At 39.5% G+C, this 12,124-nt stretch overlaps 1 protein-coding gene across 1 annotated transcript; it reads left to right on the forward strand.

The window, feature by feature from the left end:
- Positions 1–9,429: 9,429 nt before the first annotated feature.
- Positions 9,430–10,380, forward strand: LOC110144581 (olfactory receptor 8K3-like). The gene has a single exon (XM_020904521.2). The coding sequence runs from the start codon at positions 9,430–9,432 to the stop codon at positions 10,378–10,380; it is 951 nt and encodes a 316-aa protein (XP_020760180.2).
- The last annotated feature ends 1,744 nt before the right edge of the window (positions 10,381–12,124 follow it).

Genomic DNA, 12,124 nt, shown 5'->3' on the forward strand with positions numbered 1-12,124 from the left:
CCTGTTACTCCAGGTGTTTCTTGACTTTCTACTTTTGGATTCCAGACCCCTATAATAAAAAGGACAACTTTTTTGGGTGTTAGTTCTAGGAAGTCTTGTAGATCTTCATAGAACCATTCAACTTCAGTTTCTTCAGCATTACTGGTCAGGGCATAGACTTGGATTACTGTGATATTGAATGGCTTGCCTTGGAAACAAACAGAGATCAGTTCTGTCATTTTTGAGGCTGCATTCAAGTACTTCATTTTGAATTCTTTTGTTGACCATGATGGCTACTCCATTTCTTCTAAGGGATTCTTGCCCACAGTAGTAGATATAATGGTCACCTGAGTTAAATTTACCCACTCTAGTACATTTTAGTTCACTGATTCCTAAAATGTCAATGTTCACTCTTGCCATCCCCTGTTTGACCACTTCCAATTTGCCTGGATTCATGGACGTAACATTCCAGGTTCTTATGCGATGTTGCTCTTACATCATCAGACCTTACATCATCTATCACCAATTACATCCACAACTGGGTGTTCTTTTTGCTTTGGCTCCATCTCTTCATTCTTTCTGGAGTTATTTCTCCACTGATCTCCAGTAGCATATTGGGCACCTATCGACCTGGGGAGTTCATCTTTCAGTGTCCTATCTTCTTGCCTTTTCATCCTGTTCATGGGGTTCTCAAGGCAAGAATACTGAAGTGGTTTGCCATTTCCTTCTCCAGTGAACCACATTTTGTCAAAAATTTTTTTTCAAGAAGATTAGAAATAACAAGGGGACGTTTCATGCAAAAATGAGCTCGATAAGGGACAGAAATGGTATGGACCTAACAAAAGCAGAAGATGTTAAGAAGAAGTGGTAAGAATACACAGAAGAACTGTGCAAAAAAGATCTTCATGACCCAGATAACCACAATGGTGTGAACACTCGCCTAGAGCCAGACATCCTGGAATGTGAGGTCAAGTGGGCCTTAGGAAGCAGCACTACGAACAAAGCTAGTGGAGGTCATGGAATTCCAGTTGAGCTATTTCAAATTCTAAACGATGATGCTGTGAAAGTGCTGCACTCATTATGCCAGCAAATTTGGAAAACTCAGCAGTGGCCACAGGAATGGAAAAGTTCAGTTTTCATTCTGATCCCAAGGAAAAGCAATGCCAAAGAATGCTCAAACTACCGCACAATTGCACTCATCTCACACGCTTGCAAAGTAATGCTCAAAATTCTCCAAGCCAGTTTTCAGCAATGTGTGAACCGTGAACTTCCAGATGTTCAAGCTTGTTTTAGAGAAGGTAGAGGAACCAGAGATCAAATTGCCAACATCTGCTGAATCATCAAAAAAGCCAGAAATTTCCAGAAAAGCATCTATTTCTGCTTTATTGACTATGCCAATGCCTTTGACTGTGGATCACAATAAACTATGGAAAATTCTGAAAGAGATGAGAATATCAGACCACCTTACCTGCTTCTTGTGAAATCTGCATGCAGGTGAGGAAGCAACAGTTAGAACTGGCCATGGACCAACGGACCATTTCTGAATAGGAAAAGGAGTACGTCAAGGTTTTATATTGTCACCATGCTTATTTAACTTATATGCAGAGTACATCATGAGAAACGCTGGGCTGGAAGAAGCACAAGCTGGTATCAAGATTGCCAGGAGAAATATCAATAATCTCAGATATGCAGATGACACCACCCTTATTGCAGAAAGTGAAGAAGAACTAAAGAACCTCTTGATGAAAGTGAAAGTTGAGAGTGAAAAAGGTGCTTTAAAGCTCAACGTTCAGAAAACAAAGATCATGGTATCTGATCCCATCACTTCCTGGCAGATAGATGGAGAAACAGTGGAAACAATGGCATACTTTATTTCCTGGGCTCCAAAATCACTAGAGATGCTGACTGCAGCCATGAAATAAAAAGACGCTTACTCCTTGGAAGAAAAGTTATGACTAACCTAGACAGCATGTTAAAAAGCAGAGACATTACTTTGCCAACAAAGGTCTGTCTAGTTAAGGCTATGGTTTTTCCAGTAGTCATGTATGGATGTGAGAGCTGTACTATAAAGAAAGCTGAGTGCCAAAGAAGTGATGCTTTTGAACTGTGGTGTTGGAGAAGACTCTTCAGAGTCCCTTGGACTGCAAGGAGATCCAACCAGTCCATCTTAAAGGATATCAGTCCTGAATGTTCATTGGAAGGAATGATGCTGAAGCTGAAACTCCAATACTTTGGCCACCTGATGTGAAGAACTGACTCATTTGAAAAGACCCTTATGCTGGGAAAGTTTGAAGGCAGGAGGAGAAGGGCATGACAGAGGATGCAATGGTTGGATGTTATGTCTGACTCAATGGGCATGAGTTTGAGTAAACCCTGAGTGTTGGTGATGGACAGGGAGGCCTGGCATGCTGCAGTCCATGGGGTCACGATGAGTCGGACAGGACTGAGGACTGAATTGAACTGAGGATACAATCTAACCAAATTATTTCAAATGAAATTAACGTTAAATAGATGGTATTAACATCATCTTATGGGAAAAAATAAACTCTTTGGCTAACCCAGTATATCACAGAAAAGTTCATTCATGGATCTCTGGGGGCCACACACAAAGTCATTAACTGTGGTGACACAGATAAAATCCCAGAGTTGGTAACTAGCTGAATCCCACTACTATGGAAGCAAACACTTCAAATTAAAGGAGATCCAGATTATAGTAATTTTACAAAACAGAATAGAGATAAATAATGATGTGTTTGTACTAAAACGGGGCTTCCCTGGTGACTCAGATGAAAGAATCTGCCTGCAATGCAGGAGACCCGGGTTCAGATCCTGCATTATGAAAATCCCCTGGAGAAGGGAATGGATACCCACTCTAGTAATCTTACCTAGAAAATTCTACAGACAGAGGAACCTGGTGGGCTATATAGTCTATGGAGTTGCAAAGAGTTGGACATGACTGAGCAACTAACACATACACACACACACACACACATAGTAGAATGAATGTGTTTCAAAAATGGAGAGTTGGATAAGACTCTTTGAGTATAAAAGCAAGTTAAATGACAACATTAGTGCACTAAAGCATATACTGTGTTTACATTATACAATTGTATTTCTTTTTAAGAGTGTATATCAGCTATCATTGAGAAGGTGCATGTATGAGGAAGGAAAATTGGGGTGGGGATGGCAAATGAGGATTGAAGATGATTATAGGATACAGAATTAGGGTATGATTAACTCAATTTAGTCCCTTAAAAATGAAAAATGGGTTACATGCATATTCATAATTTGTATTCCTTCTGAGTCTTTAGAACCACTCTAGGACATGTTTAAAGAGTTTTGTGTTTATCCTCAGTCATAAACTTGGGCAGAAGTCATGGTGGAAAATGGTGACTGTTGAAGTAATTTATGGGTGATTAAAGGTTTTACTGAAAGAATGATAAACTGAAATCTAGATATTTGAGTGAGTGCAATAAAATTAAGAATAAAAATGCACGTGAATTGCATTTAAAAGAGTGTTTCCTCAATAGGGAAATCAAAAATAATTAACGAAGACTACTGGCTTCATTTCATGTTCTTAGATGCTTTGGGAATAATCAAGAAATTGCATTCAAGTTTCTGGGGGACTGTCTCAAAGGGGAGGGACATTTATAAATTGTTCTGACTGCAGTCAGACTACTAATCACATGGCGGAACAAGAAGGCATTCCTTGTTTTAGGTGAGTGGATGGCTGACTACTAGATTAGCTCCAGTGACAATTCTTGATTTCTACCTTCAGTTTAAAATTATAGATGAATTTAGTCACTGATTCCAGACCCAATACATTAGTCCATGAATATTAATAGTCTCATCATAACTGATTTATGGAGAAGTGATATATTTTACTACTCTGTTATTATATTCTTTGGAAATAGTAAACAATCCTTTTTTATATTTGTTATTAACTCTATACTGGGATTCTAAAACCATAAACATTCTGAAGGGGGTGTAGGTACTTTATGAAAGCTCCACCTAAAATGCAGTTCATGCAAAGATGCTGATTTCAGGCCAGACTTTCTGATACTAAAGAACCGTCTATGCCTCAGATGGTAACAATTTCTGATAGAACTTTCAGTTATACAGTAAGACAATATTATTACTATTATTATGGCTCCATAGAGTTTTATTTGTGCTATATATATATATATTTGTTGCCTCTTTCTGTTAACATCATACAAGAGGCGGTGATGGTCAAAGTGTAAGTTTCAAGAGAAGACTCTGAGGCAAGGAGCTGGACTTTTAATGTTTATTTGGTAGAGGATTTTAGAAAGCGAAAATGAGGGATAAGGAACAAGAGACTCCCCTGATTAGGGAGAAAGCTAACAAAGTATGCAATAAAGAAAAATTACTGCTGCATTCAACTAAATTTCAATTACTTAAGATATTTTAGCTTCCTGCATAAAAGAGGGCTAGAAAAATTTGAGTTTTTATCCATTGAGTCCTGTCACTTATTAGTTTAATATTTCTCTTAACACATTAGATCTCAGGACCTTACAAACTGCTGTGGGTGGGGTCCAAGCAAGATCCCTTTGCCCTCAGGAAATGAAGTCAAACACTAGAGATGGAAAGCAACCAGCATGTCAGAAAACAATCTATCTTGGCTGTAGGTCAAGTCAGAAAGAAAAAGACAGTGTCAGTCAAGCAATCATGTCTGACTCTTTGTGACCCCATGGATTATAACTCACCAGGCTCCTCTCTCCATGGAATTCTCCTGGGTATGAATACTGGAGTGCACAGCCATTCCCTTCTCCAGGGCACCTCCCCATCCAGGGACCGACCCAGGGTCTCCCGCATTGCAGGCAGATTCTTTAAGGTCTGAGCCACCAGAGAAGTCCAGGTCAATTCAGAGGTGACCTCAAACACAAAGCACGGAAGACAGCTGTGTCTGCTACCGTGATATTTGCAGTAGTAAGTCGATGGAAAAGGCAAAATAATACAGAATGCACTTTTAAAAACATTTTCTGAGAAGCTGCCATTGGTTCCTCTTTTACTCCTTCTCTGGGTCATTCCTCATCAATATTATACTGAAGGAATCACATTGACATCTTTAGAATTTGCCTTCAAAGTCTCGCTTCCTTCACCGGCTCCCACCACACCCACAGGCAGAAGGACCTTGGGATGCCAAAAAGGCCAACCTCTTCTGCCCTTTGTCTCAAGAGGCATTCAGGAAAAATCAGCTCCTATATAAAGATGAAGCTGTTAATTTATTCTTTCCTGTTTGCAGGTATTCTCTCCTTGCACAGATGTCAGAAAATTCTGCTAACATGGAGTGTGTGGGCTACACTGACTTGGCCCTTTTAAACCCATGCAACAGGAAGGAGACTTTTGCTTGTCCCTGGTTTCCAAAATAGACTTTTTTACTTAGGGTACTATATCTTCCACACCACCATGATAGGAGGTTTTTTACCCTATTACCTTTGTATCAAATTTAATTTTATATGGATAATGAGGCTGAAGGCTTGGAAGCATTATATATATAGTGGAGCAAAACTGGGTCTAAAATCAATGCCAGTAAGAGTCAAGAAATATCAATCCTTGGAAGATTTCTTAATCTAGTGCATTCATTATAGTTTTAGTATTTGTGAATTTGCCACACCTTAAAGACTTCATAATCTAGCCTAGGGTATTGCCTCTTCACTCTCATTAATCTAAATGCCTTAAGAGAAGCTTTCTTCTTGATCTCTTGTGTTTTGTGTTGCAAACTGCACACATCGGAATTGAATAGGAAGAATTATTTTTTGAAGGATGAGAAGAAGAGGGCAGAAGACCTCCCCACATCTCTCCACAGCTCCCAGATACATAGCATAAGTAAAACACAAACTGTATTACTCAGCTGATAGAATTTCTGCATGTTTGAGAATCTAGCATCATGGGATATCATTATAATGAAGTGGTACAATTTTAAATAATCTTCATGGATTATAAAAAGCCACCTAATTGTGGTTTAGCAATTAACACTGAATCCCACATTTGGTGAGTATAGTACTGGACATCTTAAGTTAGAAAATTGTAGTGTTTGCTAAGGAGGATTTGCCGCATGCGCTATTTGTCAAATTCCAAAGATGTAATTGGAAAAAAATTCAGACTGATTTTATGACCTTTACTAGTGCTACATAATTGCAGAGTTAGTGCTTCCTGATTGAGAAAATATGGTGTGTTTTACAAAATAAGGAAAGGGAAGATAAGGACTTTTGGCCTTATTAGCTGTATTGAATGAGAAAGTATTGTTATCCTTTCATACTTTTAAAATAATGTGTGTAAATATTTCTGCCGATGTTAACTCACCTAAAGACTGCTGACCCTGACCTACTTTAAGACCCATTCAAGATTCTTCTTTTTTATCCTCCTTAGTTTTTTTCTGTCTGCCCTTTGAAACAGAATATTCTCAATCTGACCAACCCATGTATCTCAGTTGAGACTGTTTGCAAAGTTTTAGAATACATAGCTAAGGCTGGGTGTTTGAGTTTGCATAAGATAATAATTAACGGGTTTTGCATCCATTCATTCCCCAAGTCCTGGTGAAACTCTGAAGTTTGTGCTTCTATCACTGAAAAGTCAGTCTTATTGCTCAAATTTCCTGTTTCTTTTTCCAGTTGGTGCTTTGATTCTTGGGTAGGGGTGATGTGGGGAGAATCAGATGAAAGTATATAATAATAATAATAAGATGAGAGTTTGTTGTTACATAGAGAAGTGAATACTCCTCTGATTATACCTGAGGAGGCTTCTAATCACAAATAAACCATCCTGCTCTTTAATTCATCACATGAAGACCCAGACACATAAGGTTGAGTGTCAAATTCATAGTTAGGAAGTCAAACTCCTCCAAGTCATAAATATGCCCATGAATTGAAAGCTTGTCTTGTTTTCAATACCCTAGAACTTTATCTCAAACTGCTTTAATAAAGATAATTTTTAAATAAAAAAAAATCAACTCAGTTGAGTTTCAGAATTCTAAGGATTTGTAAAGTACAACATAATTTGAATGAAAAGGTTTGCTACAATACACAAGCTTCTGTGGAAAAATTCTTTTCCTTGAGTAAAACTGTTGTAGCTAAAAGCCCTAGATTTCCCCTTCTTTCTTGTCTGGTTGCTGCTAATGAATGTTTGCTTTTCACCTTTTTTGTAAATAATTTGTTAACATTGTGAATAGATTTTTAGAATGAATGAATTGTATGAGACAGATTTCAGCTTCCAAGTTAAGCAAATTTATGTTCTGATTTTCTTGACATTTATATTTGCTTAGTGACAGCCAGAAGTTCTAGTGTTTAACTTATGTTGCCCAGCCCCTAAGTCATGTTCTACTCGTCGCAACCCCAGGGGCTGCAGCCAGGCTCCTCTGTCCTTCACTGCCTCTCATAGTTTGCTCAGATCCGCATACGTTGAGTAGGTGATGCCATCTTACCATCCTGTCTGTTGCTGCCCCTTCTCTTTGGTCTTCAATCCTTCCCAGCATCAGGGTCTTTCCTGATGAGTCGGCTCTTCACATCAGGTGGCCAAAATACTGGAGCTTCAGTTTCAGCACTGTGAGCTTAAAATTTTTCTTTTAATACCAATTCTTGATCAGTCTGTGACTGATTTTTTTTTAAATTTTTTTTTCTCCATTTATTTTTATTAGTTGGAGGCTAATTACTTTACATCATTACAGTAGTTTTTGTCATACATTGAAATGAATTAGCCATGGATTTACATGTATTCCCCATCCCAGTCCCCCCTCCCACCTCCCTCTCCACCCGATCCCTCTGGGTCTTCCCAGTGCACCAGGCCCGAGCACTTGTCTCATGCACCCAACCTGGGCTGGTGATCTGTTTCACCCTAGATAATATACATGTTTCAATGCTGTTCTCTTGAAACATCCCACCCTCGCCTTCTCCCAGAGTCCACAAGTCTGTTCTATACATCTGAGTCTCTTTTTCTGTTTTGCATATAGGGTTATCGTTACCATCTTTCTAAAGTCCATATATATGTGTTAGTATACTGTAATGGTCTTTATCTTTCTGGCTTACTTCGCTCTGTATAATGGGTTCCATTTTCATCCATCTCATTAGAACTGATTCAAATGAATTCTTTTTAATGGCTGAGTAATATTCCATGGTGTATATGTACCACGGCTTCCTCATCCATTCGTCTGCTGATGGGCATCAGGGTTGCTTCCATGTCCTGGCTATTATAAACAGTGCTGCGATGAACATTGGGGTGCATGTGTCTCTCTCAGATCTGGTTTCCTTGGTGTGTATGCCCAGAAGTGGGATTGCTGGGTCATATGGCAGTTCTATCTCCAGCTTTTTAAGAAATCTCCACACTGTTTTCCACAGCGGCTGTACTAGTTTGCATTCCCACCAACAGTGTAAGAGGGTTCCCTTTTCTCCACACCCTCTCCAGCATTTATTGCTTGTAGACTTTTGGATAGCAGCCATCCTGACTGGCGTATAATGGTACCTCATTGTGGTTTTGATTTGCATTTCTCTGATAATGAGTGATGTTGAGCATCTTTTCATGTGTTTGTTAGCCATCTGTATGTCTTCCTTGGAGAAATGTCTGTTGAGTTCTTTGGCCCATTTTTTGATTGGGTGTGACTGATTTTTATATGGATGAGCTAAAGATTCAATTTCACCATTTTCTATGGAGATAATCAATTTAGTACAATTTTTTACAAAATGGATATTGGAATGAAAATAATGTTTGAATATGTGTAGTTACACTAAAGAGAAGTAAATCAAAGTCTATTAAATAAGTTACTAATAGTTTTCTTCAGAGACTGGGACTGAAGTTCCAAAGGAAAGAAAGAAAGGACTGTCACTTTGTATTATGATTCTTTCTAAAATTTGATACATTTTTACCAATTATATGTATTTCAACTGAAAAATATTTTTGAAAAAAAAATCAGGTTTCCCTTTCTGCCCAAATGTTTATAATGATATTTTGCTAACAGAGCCATAAAGGAACTGTGTATATTTTGTAATGAGAACCAGTATATGAGACAAAAAATAAAATGACTACTGTATATCTTAGCTTATGATGCTGGTGCTGGTGGTTTAGTTGTGTCTGACTCTCTGCAACTACATAGACTGTAGTCTTCAAGGCTCCTCTGTCCATGGGGTTTCCCAGGCAAGGAGAGTGGAGTGGGTTGCCATTTCCTTCTCCAGGGGATCTTCGGGGGATCAAACCACCTCTCCTGCATTGCAGGCAGATTCTGTATCGCTGAGCCACCAGGTTAGTCCATCTTACCTTATGATGGTTTCTAAATTTGGTTCCAGGTTCAGTGATGGAGCTGAGTCTTGTTTTATATCACTCCATCAAAAATAATTAGATTCATCTTACACATAATGGCTTTGCATACTAAACTTTTATCAGATGGTATCTTCTGAACTCCACTGTCTATTCTTATGGTTCTTCCCACAGTTACTTTCCTTGATGGCCTGGACGGACAATCAGAATCAAACGATGCCTGCTGAATTCATCCTCACGGGAATCACAGACCGGCCTGAGCTGCAGGCTCCCTTCTTTGTGCTGTTCCTCACCATCTATGTAGTGTCTGCGGTGGGAAACTTGGGCATGATCGTTCTCACCAAGGTGGACTCCAACCTACAGACACCCATGTATTTCTTTCTCAGAAACCTGGCTTTCATCGATCTGGGCTATTCCACATCTGTGGGACCCAAAATGCTGGTAAATTTCGTAGCTGATCAAAACACAATCTCTTACCATTGGTGTGCTATGCAGCTGACTTTCTTCATCTTGTTCATCATCAGTGAACTTTTCATCCTGTCAGCAATGGCCTATGACCGTTACGTGGCCATCTGCAACCCTCTGCTCTACACAGTAGTGATGTCACCGAGAGTATGCTGGGTGCTGGTCGCCGTCCCCTATGTTTACAGCGCCTCCGTTTCTCTGGTAACTACCATCAAGATATTTCTTTCATCCTTCTGTGGCCATAACATCGTCAGTCATTTCTACTGTGACAGTCTCCCCTTGCTCACTTTGCTGTGCTCAGAAACAAGGGACATTGAGCTGTTCATACTGGTCTGTTCCGTGTTTAACTTGGTCTCGTCTCTCCTGGTAGTTGTTGTGTCCTACATCCTGATACTTAAGGCCATCCTAAAAATGAACACTGCACAGGGCAGGCAGAAGGCTTTCTCCACCTGTGGCTCTCACCTGGCGGTGGTAGTTGTACTGTATGCCACTCTAGCCTTTATGTACATGCAGCCCAAGGCCAGCCACTCTTTTGATACTGACAAAATGGCCTCTGTATTTTTCACTTTGGTCATACCCATGCTGAACCCTATGATCTACAGCTTGAGGAACAAGGAAGTAAAAGGTGCTCTGCGTAAGGTGTGGAAAAATCTCTGCAAAATCCCCATATAAAAGTAAATATTAAAGGCCTGCACAATAAATTAGATTATAGACAACTGTTTATTATATGTGACAAATTACTCAAAAGGAGTAATGTATGAAAAACACGCAAACTAAAAATGGTTTTTCTTGTGTCAATGGTAGATGTTCAAGTTGTGATGATTCTTCTGGTGTCAACTTTGGCTTAACCTCAAGTTTCAGTGCAAGAGACTCAAGTCCAGATCACTGTTCTCACTTTGCCAAATGTTTATGTTTCAATTGAAGGGAAGCCTTTTTTTTTTTTTTTAATATATCTGTCATTAAATATTTTTTAAAGACATTCTTGTGTCTTTTAATAAAATGCTTTTGTGTGTATGTATCTGCAATACGTGGACTGAGAATTTGCAGATGTTCAAGCTGGTTTTAGAAAAGGCAGAGGAACCAGAGATCAAATTGCCAATATCCCCTGGATCATTGAAGAAGCAAGAGAGTTCCAGAGATACATCCATTTCTGCTTTATTGACTACACCAAAGCCTTTGACTGTGTGGATCACAATAAACTGTGGAAAATTCTGAAAGAGAGAATACCAGACCACCTGACCTGCCTCTTGAGAAAGCAGTATGCAGGTCAGGAAGCAACAGTTAGAACTGGACATGGAACAACAGACTGGTTCCAAATAGGAAAAGGAGTACTTCAAGGCTGTACATTGTCACCCTGCTTATTTAACTTATATGCAGAGTACATCATAAGAGACGCTGGGCTGGAAGAAGCACAAGCTGGAATCAAGATTGCCGGGAGAAATATCAATAACCTCAGATATGCAGATGACACCACCCTTATGGCAGAGAATGAAGAGGAACTAAAAAGCCTCTTGATGAAAGTGAAAGAGGAGAGTGAAAAAGTTGGCTTAAAGCTCAACATTCAGAAAACTAAGATCATGGCATCTGGTCCCATCACCTCATGGGAAATAGATGTGGAGACAGTGGAAACAGTGTCAGACTTTATTTTTTTGGGCTCCAAAATCACTGCAGATGGTGACTGCAGCCATGAAATTAAAAGACAGTTACTGTTTTGCATATAGGGTTATTGTTACCATCTTAACCCTATATGCAAAACAGAAAAAGAGACACAGATGTATAGAACAGACTTTTGGACTCTGTGGGAGAAGGCGAGGGTGGGATGTTTCAAGAGAATAGCATCGAAACATGTATACTATCTAGGGTGAAACAGATCACCAGCCCAGGTTGGATGCATGAGACAAGTGCTCGGACCTGGTGCACTGGGAAGAGCCAAAGGGATCGGGTCGAGAGGGAGGTGGGAGAGGGGATCGGGATGGGGAATACATGTAAATCCATGGCTGATTCATGTCAATGTATGACAAAACCCACTACAATATTGTGAAGTAATTAGCCTCCAACTAATAAAAATAAATGAAAAAAAAAAAAAGACACTTACTCCTTGGAAGGAAAGTTATGACCAATCTAGACAGCATATTAAAAAGCAGAGACATTACTTTGCCAACCAAGGTTCATCTGGTCAAAGCTATGGTTTTTCCAGCGGTCATGTATGCATGTGAGAGTTGGACAGTGAAGAAAGCTGAGCACCGAAAAATAATGCTTTTGAACTGTGGTGTTGGAGAAGATTCTTGAGAGTCCCTTGGACACCAAGGAGATCCAACCCGTCCACCCTAAAGGAGATCAGTCCTGGGTGTTCATTGGAAGGACTGATTTTGAAGCTGAAACTCCAGTACTTTGGCCATCTCATGCGAAGAGTTGA

The sequence above is a fragment of the Odocoileus virginianus genome, chromosome 10, assembly GCF_023699985.2.
Source record: "Odocoileus virginianus isolate 20LAN1187 ecotype Illinois chromosome 10, Ovbor_1.2, whole genome shotgun sequence".
NCBI lineage: Eukaryota > Metazoa > Chordata > Mammalia > Artiodactyla > Cervidae > Odocoileus > Odocoileus virginianus.